The sequence below is a fragment of the Andrena cerasifolii genome, chromosome 2, assembly GCF_050908995.1.
Source record: "Andrena cerasifolii isolate SP2316 chromosome 2, iyAndCera1_principal, whole genome shotgun sequence".
NCBI classification, from domain to species: Eukaryota; Metazoa; Arthropoda; class Insecta; order Hymenoptera; family Andrenidae; genus Andrena; species Andrena cerasifolii.
The window spans coordinates 17,192,877-17,206,175 of NC_135119.1; the positions used below are offsets into that span (position 1 = coordinate 17,192,877).

At 41.3% G+C, this 13,299-nt stretch overlaps 1 protein-coding gene across 1 annotated transcript in view; it reads right to left on the reverse strand.

The window, feature by feature from the left end:
* LOC143379015 (uncharacterized) overlaps window positions 1-13,299 on the reverse strand; it is a 90,737-nt gene that overhangs the window by 6,944 nt on the left and 70,494 nt on the right. The window contains 12 exon segments of the mRNA XM_076831262.1: window positions 240-345; window positions 433-639; window positions 1,501-1,694; window positions 3,326-3,575; window positions 4,121-4,467; window positions 5,629-5,793; window positions 6,288-6,464; window positions 6,540-6,689; window positions 7,058-7,184; window positions 7,481-7,642; window positions 7,974-8,210; window positions 11,936-11,998. Coding sequence (XP_076687377.1) covers window positions 240-345; window positions 433-639; window positions 1,501-1,694; window positions 3,326-3,575; window positions 4,121-4,467; window positions 5,629-5,793; window positions 6,288-6,464; window positions 6,540-6,689; window positions 7,058-7,184; window positions 7,481-7,642; window positions 7,974-8,210; window positions 11,936-11,998 — 2,185 coding nt within the window.

Here is a 13,299-nt window from a genome sequence, read left to right on the forward strand (position 1 = left end):
ACTAAGCGCCCATGATCATGATTATTTCTGTTGCACAAAATTCCTCACGAGTGGGAAGGACTGATTCCGCCAGCTCCCGCTTGCGCTAGCGCGATAGTCTTTCCGAAAACTTTCCCGGCAGAAGCGATCGCTCGGAGAAGTCTGCCCTACTTTTTTTTTTTAAAAATCATTTGGAGTTTGCGCTACTCAAAGTGCTAATGTGTCTCCGAATCCAGCAGGTTAAAGTCAAGTTTCAGTACCTCGAGCACCAGCTTCACCCATTCTTCCAGGCATTCCAGGTTGGCCAGGTATTCCAGGGAAGCCTCGAGGGCCCTGCACGCTGTCTCCGTGTTGGCCTTTAGCTCCCTGTCGATCGATATCAGGTGATAAATGTCACAACGAAGTGCCCTACAAATTTCTCGCTTCCTTTCGCTAACGACCGTGTAATTTTACCTGAAGTCCAGGCACACCTTCTAAACCAGGAGCTCCTTTCTCGCCTTTCGAACCTCTTGATCCGTCAATACCTGGTCTACCGCGGAAACCTATCGGACCGGCCTCACCAATTTCTCCCTTGGCGCCATATAAACCTTGTGGTCCGATATCACCGTACGTCAGATTCGTGCCTGGGTCGCCGCGATCGCCTTTGTTACCTACGCGACCCTACGAAAAGAACATCAGAGCATTCAGACAGCGAAGGGTATGCAGGACGCACGTTTCTGCGGACTCGAGAAATGTTCGAGTGAAGATTGAATGTCTACACATGTAAATGGTGGAAGGTAATTAATAGTTCACGAATAAATTCGTTACCCCAGTGGAGATTATAATGGGTAGTCGATGAGATACTGGTAGGTCCATGCCTTAATCATCATGACAAAATTGATTGTGTAGGGTCAAATTGATCCAGGTTATTGAGGTTTGAAATTTCTCATTTTCCGAACGAGCCTCAAATATTGTCATTCGCGTGGAACCACTTTCTTTTTAATCAAGGAATTTAGATATAATAAGTAGTAAGTCAGAGGCATTTCGAAGAGTCTTCTAATTGTCAATAACGAAATACGAGACTTGTATAATTAACTTTGAATGAAGTTCACTGCAAAAAATTATGTTTCTAATTGAAAGTACGTTATTAGTTTAATGTGCGATGTTATTAGTTTCTACCAAGGAATATGAAAATTAATTAATTGTTCGATTGTGACATGGCTTTGTAAATTATTCGAATTATTCGCGAATCCGCAAGAAGGATTGCAGCAATCCAGCAATAAAAGTACTATCATGCTTTAAGGGTACTAGGCAGTCAAAGAATGTGGATAATATTTTTGCCTTTCCTTGTGAACTTTCTGATAGTAACGTCCTTTTTTTACTAGATGGCATTCACTTTGTTGGAGCAATTCTTTTTCGCGATTTCTGTAGTATTCTGCGTTACTATTTATTATTACGCTCGGTGGCCCTATGCTTGAGTAGAAGAGGGCACGGCAGCGCCGTTCGAGTGTTAAGTTAATTTGAATAATATTGTAGACGTACCGGGAAACCAACAGGTCCTTGTGGTCCTGGAGTGCCTGGAGTACCACGTGGACCTTGATCTCCTGGCATTCCTGGGTATCCCTTTAATCCTATAGGACCTTGAGGCGATATACCAGGAGGGCCGGGAATCCCGGGTAATCCAGGGTATCCCTCATCACCTGATCGTCCTGGAATGCCTTTGGCACCGTCTTCCCCTGCAACAATTTAAATCGAATTTCTCTGTTACATGACTGGCTATCGTAACCACAACGGTCTGTCAAACACACAGCAAATCAGTGGCATTGTAAAATTCATTATCTATATTCATCGAAAAGATTTGAATGTCGGGATTCTTAAAAGAATTTCTCCAAGAATTTTCTGCTTCTTTGCAGGTACTCATAAATGGCCACTTATGAAAATCGGATAATTAAAGTTAAGATCTGCCTTCTTTTCATTTATTTCAATTAGTGTTAAAATCGGCGGTTTTTGTATCGAGGTGAACTCTGTTTTTTTATATCAATGTTACAGATGTACCTAATAAAATAGAATATATTGTTATTGCTGTTTAATTTGCATTCAAATGAAGATAAAATTCTACGTGTTATTATTTCGTGATTTTATGCTAACTTTGTTCCACTGCTTTTAATTTCATTTCAAATGAAACCCTACATTTAAATTGGGATCGAAAATGCCGTCGAAATTATGAATAGTATTTTATATGACTTTTTACTGAATATACAAATTTAAAAGAGAAACTACTTAGACCATTTCGAATTTAATTGAATTTCGCCTTGAGAGTTCGGCGCTTCGTACACATCGATATTTTCGAAGAATGAAACAAAGAAAACTCATTTCAAGACAATGAAGCGAATGGCACGAAATTTTCCTATATTTAATGAAGAATCTGATTTAACACCTTCAGTGGCGGCGGTGTACTTTCACGCCGCACAGTGGTACGTAATGACATTTTTGTTCAAATCACCCTACAGGTCGTAATTTTTCAGAAAACTTGACGACTTCTTTTTTAAACTCTTCGAAATTAAATTCTCTATCGATCTGTCCGGCCGAAATTTTGAATTTCGTTGCTAATTTGTTTTTATATTTATCGAATTATACAGCACTTTTCGAAGATCAGTATCTGTGGGCTTTTTTGGCCACCTTTTCCGAGCGACGGCAAGCAAGCGCGGCAGCCGTAAAAGAGTGGGGATAGTGGCGTTCGCACATTCCCCCACCAAGAAGACCTTTCGCTTTTGGGCCTGGCTCGGTGGCTCCGAGAGCGAAGAGCAACTCGCGGCTTGTCGCGGCGGCTCGTGCGAGCAAATCCCTGGACAGGCCTGAGATAGGGCTCAACGTGTACGATTGACAACATGGCTTGACGCGCGACCAACCTCTGGCGTTGATTATACTCCGGCCGTCGTAATTTAAATCGTAGGGCAAGGAGTTAAAAAAGGGTGAGCAACTGATGAGACACATGAACTGAGGCACGCTCAGATAACTTCAGGTACGGAAAACCCGAGGCGACGCGAGCCTCTAATCTCCATTCCATATAAGAGTAAACCTACGCCCCTACCGATTTGCGACCGATCTGCGCAGCTCCCACGGATCTGACACACGCGATTGGTCGTAGCACTTTTGCGATTGGTCGTAGCACATTCCCTGCCGGTTTCCCACCAATCAACGGTATATCCTTGCGCGGAACGAGTCTATTCTAAAGTGGAATGCAGTATAGATGCGAGTGCGAAAAGAAGTTGCGCCGAGGCGACGCTAGGCGAGGCGCAGTGAGAGCCTACTTTTAGGAGGTTGTTGCTTAAATTACGTGTACAAGTGAGACTCGTTAGCTTCTTACCTATGTCACCTGGTACACCTTTATATCCCTTTACGCCTTCCAGGTTTATGTCGTAACCCAAAGATAGCCCACGTTCTCCTTTGGCTCCCTTATCACCTCTGAAACCTACGGGCCCTACGCTACCCGCGTATCCTGGATCCCCGCGCAGATATTCGATTGGTACCAACACGTCTTCACCTTTCTCGCCAGGAATACCGTCCATACCTGGGTATCCATCGCGCCCTGAAAATCCTGGGGGGCCATGTTCACCCTGGAAGCAAAAGAGCGCCGTTAACAATGGTAATTTCTGCGCACTTTATTTTTTTTCAAAAGTGGTCATTTTTTAACAGTTAAATAAATTCAACTTTAACCGGGTTTTATACTTCTTAATTCTCTACCAGAACATGTATATTGGACAGTGGGCACATGCTACTGTTTTAAGTTGATGTTAAAAAATAATAGACGCAGAGTGGATCGAAAATGTGGTAACTTTTTTGCCCGCAACTGTTTGTATTACCACTAAGGTTAATCAAACTTTCAACAATTTTACTGTATAGTCCTAAAACGTAAACGAATATAACATCCAACAATCCAATAATCGAAATAAGGGTTATTTAATAACAAGAAGTCGTTAATAACGAGCCTTTTTTTGTAAAAAAAAACGTCCATTTGGGTAATGGAATTATCAGGTTGTCGAATGGACTCCGTTTATTCTAATTGTAATACATTTTAATGAAAGCAGACAGCGCGTCTCGCGCGTTGTTGCTGTGGGATTAATTATTGTTCGTTGAGAATATGTTAGCAAGACGTGTTCACCTTATCTCCCTTAGGTCCTTGAAGACCAACGCCCCCAAAAGGTCCAGGATACCCTTTCATTCCTTTTGGTCCTTCAGGCCCAGGATAACCCTTGTCACCGATATCCCCCATTACACCCTTTATTTGAGTGTCTGGTATTATGAGTTTGCCTCTCTCTCCTTTAGGTCCTTGAGCACCAGCGATTCCTGGTCTTCCACTGTCACCTTCCAATCCCCTTGACCCAGAAAGTCCAGGTTTACCTTGAACTCCCTTTAGTCCACGAGCTCCTGGTAATCCAGGGAACCCAGGTGTCCCGGGATATCCATTCAATCCAGAGTCACCAGTTTCACCCTTATCGCCGGGTCGTCCTGCATGAAAAATGGTTCGCACTCTGCACTAGGAAGTTAACGTTTTCATTTTGTAATTAGACCTGCTTCTTATTTTTCCCGATTTAAATGAATCATCCTTTGCCTTCGTTTAAATGACTCGAATAATGTGGCAGGCAGAAATAATGGTTGCGGGGAAGATTTTTGCGTTATTTGCTAAAATATTTTCTCCCGTTGATGCAAAATACAGTAGCAAGGCGACGTGTCTGTAGTGCGCCAACTTGTAGAGTTGTTAGCGTGTATGGAATAGAGTACATATTAAGGAATACATGATCGAGATAGGGTATAGTGATTATAATTTCATGAGATGCAGAAGCAGTAACAGGTTACTGAACACGCTCGGGGGTTTGATAAATGTGTAGAGGATGCATTAGCAGTGATAAAGTTATGACTTTACTGCGACCTAAAGTTGCAGCAATAACTGTTCTGCGTTCTTAGTTTAAAATACCATCATCGTTAGTCGCGCTAGTAAACTGATATTGTCTGGCTAGTGGCAAATGGAGCGGAGCCATACGGTAATAAGACTCCATTAAACTATGAATTGTTAAAGCAGAGTTTGCAGAGCATTGGGCGGTGTTTGCTGAAATTCCGATGCATTTTATTTTATACGTTCCAACGGTAAATTATATTTAGTGCGATAGAATTATTTGCCACCAACGCTTCTCGAAATTCCTCACAGAACGTGCCAAACACTATTAAATAGTCATAAACCACGCTTGTCATCGAATAAAAAAGTGGCTTAATGATACGCGAAACGAGCTATTTCATTCCACTAATTGTAAATAACATATGAAAATAAGTAGCAAAATAATCGTGACATGGTCTTTCAAATAATAATAAAAAATCTCAATATTTCTAACACTAAGAAAAACCGGGGAATTTTTTTAATCAAAACAGTGATCTAATTATTAATTTCTCGGATCTCTACTATTTCTACTGACTCAATCTATCTGAATAGCTTTCCTTCTTTACTTTGGAATAGCTTTGCTCCTAAATGTAAATATTATGTGTTCCAAATTATTTCATAATAATAACATCGGTAAGTTTATACAAATTGGCTGCAATTGTACTTTCTCCATTTGCCTCTTTAATTTTCCTTTTGAAAAAAAGTCCTTCGTTTCGTGCGTGAGTGAATCAACATACCTGGTGTACAAATGCCGCAGTCGTCCCCCTTGAAACCACGCAGACCTTTGGGACCTGGAATACCAGGCCATCCATCGGCACCAGGAAGTCCTGGGAATCCTGGCAATCCACGCTCACCGGGAGGGCCACGAATCCTGATGCCTTTGCCGGGGAAACCTTTCGGACCTGTTCAATCCAAACGTCAAGCTATTGTCATTCCTACCGGTGGCGACAGAAATTTACTAGAATCTTCGATACTAGATTAAGAGGTGTAGTTTCGATCACGCAGCTAATAGATTAACAGGTGCAACTTCCATAATGTATGAAAAACAATAAATCGAAGAATAGCAGCTAATTATGAATTACACACGACAACCGACGTAAAATATTACACGCCATGTCATTTAATAAGATAATCTAATGATTCTTTGACAGTGATATCGACTATGTCCCATAAAACACTCAAATTTCGTTCAAAGGATGGAAGGAAGATTTTTCTTACTACTCTTCTCTACTTAATAGTATTCAAGAAAATTGTAGTAATCTACGTTATCAGACGAATTCACTAAAACACATCCTGCAGAAAAGGGAAGCAGTTATGTAATCGCAAAAGTGGCTTTTACTCAAATTCTCTTATCTGCGAAAAATTTCGGACTGCGTTAAGGTAAGGAGGTCGTTACCAGGTGTGCCAATATCACCGCGATCGCCGAGCGATCCAGAGAGTCCAGGTATACCAGGCTTCCCGTCCAATCCTGGTGGCCCAACGATCGTAATGCCAGGGAATCCTTTTGGCCCATCCAGTCCGGGTAAACCAGGCAAACCCGAAGGACCTTGGAAGCCCATCTGTCCAGGGAGACCTAGAACCGTTCAATGAAACATTCCTCAGTCACATCAATGTTCTGCCGGCGAATCGTGTGGGAGCCGACACGCACCATCAGATCCTGGCTCTCCTTTCACCGACGATCCTTTCGGTCCTGACAAACCCGGAGAACCTGGAGGTCCTGGAGGACCAGGTGGCCCGATATAGCCAACTTTGCCAGGTAAACCAGGCGTTCCTGAATGCCCTGGTAAACCAGGTGGACCTGGAACGGAAATATAACTTTCAAATATATTTCTTCAGTTGCTTCGTAAAATAATGTTTGGTGATTTTTTATTAGATACTTGATATTCAAACTTCGGTATACGCAGATTACGTTAGGTTCAAGAAAATGTATGCATATGTCTTAGAAGTGTTCTTCTGACAATGAGCTGAAATTTAGAGTTCGTTTGGTAGTTTGTTATTGAGCAAATTGTGAGTATAAAATATTGCAAGGAAAAGTGTTAATTACCCTTGCGAATTTCACCCTACAAATGTTACCCTAAGCAAGGGTTAGCGGAAAATTTAATACGTGAAATATTAATCGCTGTTTTCTTCCGACTATTCATTTTGTTTTAATAAATAAGGACAAACCTAAGTCTCCTTGGATCCCGATATTCCCTTGAATGATTTCGTCCAGTTGTGGTATATATTTCCCAGGTTCGCCAGCAGCTCCTTGTCTACCAGGTGGTCCCTGGTTTCCTAGTTCCCCTGGTTCTCCCTGAATGCAAAATACAAAACTCTTCATTAATTAATCTTAAGTTCTTAAGATTACCTTTCTTTTCTGAGAATTCTTTCATTTATCGAAGCATTAATTTATTCGTGACCATTTTAGAGATAAATTATCAGAAGAGACTCAGATGATAAAAAATATACTCGTATGTTTTATGAAAACTTTGTAATAATCCAGACAAAATAATTACTTTCATAGTAGTTTTAAAAGTTTCCGACAAATGTATCCAAAGCATTATTTCCCTTCTTTCTTTCGTTCCTTAACAATAAAAACACGACACTTACGTCTGGGCCGTCTGCTCCAGGATTCCCAGCGTATCCTGGAGCACCTTTCTCTCCCTTGTCTCCAGGAGGCCCTGATGGACCCTCTACACCCTGTTTACCCCTTGGTCCGTCGCCTCCTTGTTCTCCTTTCCCACCTTTACTACCCAGAAAGCCTGGTCGACCCTGCGTGAAAATGAATGCATTTATCTCCATAGATTATCCTGTAATTTCCACCCTTTTCGAGTCTTTGCAGTTCAAATATTTTAAATGTATCCACGTTACAACTCCAAAAGCAACGTGAGAATTTTTTTAAATTTGAATGCAACATAATTTAAATATTTCGTGCAAACGCGTACTGAGCTTGCAGTGATTACAGGAGTAAAAATTTTCCAAAACCTTTTGCCGAGGCGTGGATACACACTGCGTAGTGCGTAACACAGTTTCAAATTGATTAACGGTGACGTCGTGCATTAGGGAGCCTGAATGATTCAGCAAACTGTGAAATATTACCCACCTGAAAACCTTTAGCACCCATTTCTCCTATTCGTCCACGGTCTCCCCAGTCTCCACGCATTCCCTTGATACCCGGCGCACCCCTTACAGGTGCAGTGCCTGTCGTTGTCGTAACGAAGACAGGGGCGTGCCCAGGTTCTCCCCTGTCTCCCTGTTCACCAACAGCGCCCTTCACGCCGTAAACCGTTTCACCAAGTTCGCCCTGCATGCCTGGTAAACCGGGAGCGCCTGGGTAGCCCTAAAGGGGTGGTTATTTTACTTCAATGAGATTGGATTCATTATCTTCTTTCTTTCTTTGGTAAGAATGTTTTTTTATTTTTGTTTGTTTCAAGACGCGGATGAATTTTGTCTCTGCTTTCATTGAAGCACTTTTTTTTTGGTTGCTTTTAAGCAGAAGAATAAGGAGGACGAGGTCTGATAGTATTCCTCGGTAGTTTTAATTGGCGAAGGATTTAAATAGGTTGCAATTAAGCTTCAAACGAACTCATCAATTTTTACGAATAATACTCTGGTGCTGGTCTGTTACATTTGTTAACGAATTCAAGAACATTTGACGAGAAATCAATGTTTCGATTTTTCTCTTCTTTCTTCTTTGAAAGTATTCGATGCTTTCTTTGGGTGTTTAATATTCGGGAGTCCCTGAACAAATTTTCAATATCATCAAAAAGTAAAGCGTGCTTGGAATCGAAGAAACGAACATAAACTTATGAAATAACATTTCTGAAACAACTGGATGGTTCCATCGTAAATAAAAATAATAAAAAAAAATTATTAGGAGAATCTTATTAGTAGTAGTAACTTGGGAGAAATATTAGCATCGAATAAACGTGGTAGCAGATTTTCTTTGCAGCGAAGTTGTTCTCTCAACTCCTAGGAGGTCTGAGACCACTGAAAAAGAAATCTGAACGCAGCGAAATATGACAGTCAGAGGTCTGACCCGGCTATAGCTACTCGTATGGCAGCAGATCAAAATTCTGTCCAATTTCTCAGGTTTTTACAAGCCAATGCGTGCTGGACACAGTTGTATAGAATCGTCAGTTTCGAAGCTGGCCGATGCCAGGGTACAGAGTTCTCGTATTTCTTGGCCGTCGCCGATCATTCGGTGAAATCTTCTCCCGGGAGAAGACGCCAGCTCGCGCTATCAGTGGCGGCGGTGTCAACGGATAACAGACAGAGGAACGCGACGATTCAGATTTCAGCAGATGCTGGCCTGTTTCGTGTCTAGCGATTAACACGTGGCACCTCTGCCTCCGACCGTTTGGTCGCCACTTATCCGGTTTCCTCTCCCTCGCGTTCGCAAATTCTTTCGCGAGCATTCACGTGCAGCATCCCCTTTATGAATTCTCGGCATTCTCGATGGAAGATGTTTCAGAATCTTATGAGCTTAAGAAGTGCATGTATTGAAATACAACACAAAGGTATTCTAGAGTCTTTATACTTCCACAGTGTCTATGATTTCTGGATTTATAATATTCCTATAAGTTTCTATGTAATGTTTGTATATATGTATTTCCAACAATTCTGTGATTTTTATATTTCTATATTCTCAGAACCTCTGTGACTTCAATATCTCTATATTTCTATACTTTTGGTGCTGATAAACGTACATTCGCGAATTGCTAGCGTTTTAAGGGGCCTCCCTAGTGTGACGTCCTGAAACGAAGGCGATATTTGCGATTTTTTAAGAGAGAACATTGAATTATATTAATTAAAAACTTTATGTGATTATCCCACAAATTTTTTATATTTAACAAAAACAAGAAATAAATTTATCAATCAATGAAATACATGAATTGAATTCATTTAAAAAAAGAAACTAGATATCAATAAAAACGAATAGCATTTCACCTCTAATCATAAATTTATAATCATTATTCTACATAAAAAATAATTTACAATTAACCCTTTTAATTTCGAGATTAATACAATTAGTATAAATTATTTAATTAGCCCCGATATACATATGTGTGTGATTAGTATTGTGAGAGGTTAGTTTTTGAGTATAAAGAAGTAAATTAATTTTTTACCTTTTGTATCGGGGCTAATTAAATAATTTATACTAATTGTATTAATTATATATATATATAAATTAATTTAAATATCAGCGATCTCCCGGCAGCGATTTTTTTTTAGTAGTTTGCGGTGACCACACTAATTTTGACCATTCGAATTTAGTTAGTATCTTAGATTATCTACTCCTTAATCGTTCATTATCCCGAAAAATTAATTTGCTATAAAATGGCAGCTTTTTATAGCAAAGTACCTATCGATTTTTGCCACAAATTTGCTCTCATCTTTCATCATTTTTCATCTATAAAATAAAAATTACGCAACGGAAATGAAAAAGCCACGATTAAGGACTAGATAATCTAATATAGTTTATATACACCTATTAACTAAAGGTTGAAGTTTTTATTTGTGATGAACCAGATCAAAGCTACAGTGGTCACCGTAATAAAAGAAAACGTTGCCGGGAGATTGCCAATAATTCCATTATTTATTTAGATATCGCATTGCAAAAAAACTATAAGAACTTTAAAATATATACTTTCAAATATACAACCGTTTATTTAAAAACGTCTTCAAGTTTAAAAAAAAAATACCGAAAATACTTGTGTTTTCAGACCTTACAGGTAGGCAAAACCCCTTAAAAAAAATCTTCAAATATCGCATTCGTTTCAGACCGTCACGATAGGAAGACCCCTTAAGGTATATAACTCAGTTCCCTAGCTTCTAAGTCAATACATATAGTTCCGCATGCGCGAATTATAAACTTCCGACATTTGAATAAGCGTGAGCGGCTATTTTGGAGCAGCACGTGGACTTAGAAATAAACCGAGGAAAATTACGGTGAACTGAACAAATAAACAGAAATATGGATTAACTATCCTTTGTAAACTCGGAATCGCAGCGAGTCTTGAGCAGGAGCAGGTACTGCCGAAGATGTGAATAAAACCAGTCCACAGGGAGAATCTGAATTCCTCAGTACCTTGTACTTTTAATACACGAATAGCTTCAGAAGTTCTTTACACATCCATCCACAACAAGACTATTGCCACCAGATTACCTCTAGCCTGAAACATTTTTCGACACCGCCAACGATTTCGCAGATATTCTCATCGGTCGATTTAAATCGGACACTTCATAGATTCATCCCTCCTCCGTTCCACTCATCCATTAACCAGTTACGCAACAATATTTCCAAAAAATCACTCCCCTCCCCCAACCCTAACCCCCATTTTGGGCGCAAGGTTTCTCCATTAAAACATGAAACGCTTTGCGCAGCCAGCCGACCGCTAATACCCGCTTTAAAAAAGAAAGAAGAGAGAAATCGATGTAACGATAAACGATATGTACACCCTTCCCAACACCCACAGTGGATACATTCGCACACGTGCAATTTATTGTACAAAGTATCCAGGCGGTCGACGCGGATTTTTATCGTTCCAAGGGAGCAAAGGGGGGCTGGAACAATGGCGGTTACAAGATCGTTCCGCGGCAATTTTTACCGAGGACCATGTAAGAGGATTCTCCACCGAGAGCGGCGGTTTATCGCGCGATACCCCGGCCCACGAAGGATTCTTTTAAATTCGCCGGAGCTTCCTGCTCGTCTTCTTTCCGGCTCTCCTCGTATCCGTTAAATATTGCCGAGGAACACATCGCCAGGCGGACGATATTTCATGCGAGCAGGTGGCGTCCCGCAAAAAGGAACGAGACGCGTCCAAGAGACCGGGCCACCGCGGCACCGTCTCCCTTTATCGCGTTCCTTCCTCTCCTGCTTCCTTCTCCCCGCGCGCGCGCGCACGCTCTCCCGCTCACGCTCCCTTCGGTGCCTCGGCGAAACGAGTGGCACGACCTAAACTCTCGTAAGAGGTTCACGAACCCTCGGGTTGGCCCGATCGGTCGTTACGGTACCTGAAGTCGGGATACCAACAAGCGAATAAGTCGCGATTCTGTACTCACTATGTCCCCTGTCTCTCCTGGGTAGCCCATCTCGCCGGGGATCCCGGGTCGTCCCACGTCACCCTGGGGGAGAAAATTCGTTGTTAATCACGGGGCGTGCGATCGTTTTTCAGCAATTGGGAAAATTCGTTTCGGGCCCGGTTGCGTTTCAAAGAGGGAGCTTTGGAGGTGAAGGTTGACGTTGGAGTGGAGTTCGTGGTGAAGGAGCAGCACAGAGTAAATGGATTGAAAGCAGTAAATTTTCGAAATGAAGAATGGGCGATTGGGAGAGGTTTTTGTTGAGGAGTCTAAATGATTTATTATTATTATTTGGTATTATTCTTCGACGACCAGCTGGAAGTTTAAAATGTGGATTACTATGGAATACCTCTGTGTAATTATCTCGAGTATTTTTTTAAATGTTAGACCATTACATATTTTTTTAATAAGTTATGATTAAGAGGGGTTAATTTGCATCTAGTAAAATTACGGTGAGGAGAAATGCGAGGAGAATGATTCTAAGTGATTTACCCTGATGCAAGACCTTTTATGAAATGTATCCTATTTCAGGCGAATGTGGTTATTTATTTATTTTAGGTGACATTTAAAAATCTTCCAAATATCCTTCTACAATTATCAAAAGCTACCGCGATAATCGACAAGAACATCCTCCCCAACAAGAGATTCCAATTCCCAGTGCGAGCTCTTCAAAAACTCAAGGACCCCAACTCGATCCGAGTGCACGAAGAATTTTCAGCAGCGTCCCCACTGTACGTTCCCCTACATTCCCGTCACGTCTAAAAGCTACTACCACTCGCTAAACACTGTTTCCCTTCATAGCCACGTGTCCAAACTATTCCCCACGACTCGTCGTTGGTTTTCGTCCCGAGGAACGGTTGCACTTTAGATCTGTGAAGGAGAACCCCTCCGCGAAGGAACAACAATTCTCTACTCATCCTAGGCAATTCTGCAACAACGTGTTCGCGTTTCCAGAACAGCCAAGTGTCTCGAGCATTCAAATTTCGGATCGCCATCGAACGCAAACCGACGCCCGTATACAGGGTGTCCTGACAGGTCACCGACAGACTTCACTAACATGTTTGACAGGTGAGTTTAAATAAGAAAGACTGCTTATATATTGTGGGACCTGTTTCATTCCTTCTCAAGACAAACGTTGTTTGGTCTTTCTAATGTCAAGCGTGCTGGCTGTTTCATGGACACAAAGAGCTTCAACGTTGTTCCATATCATATATTTATTGCGAATCGACAGTGACAACCGTAAGTATGATTTTGAGTTGATTATCAGTAGCCTGTTAATAGAAATTGTGTCTATCATTAAGGGGTAACGACACTGTAGAACCCGGAAAGGCAGCCTGATTTTCAGA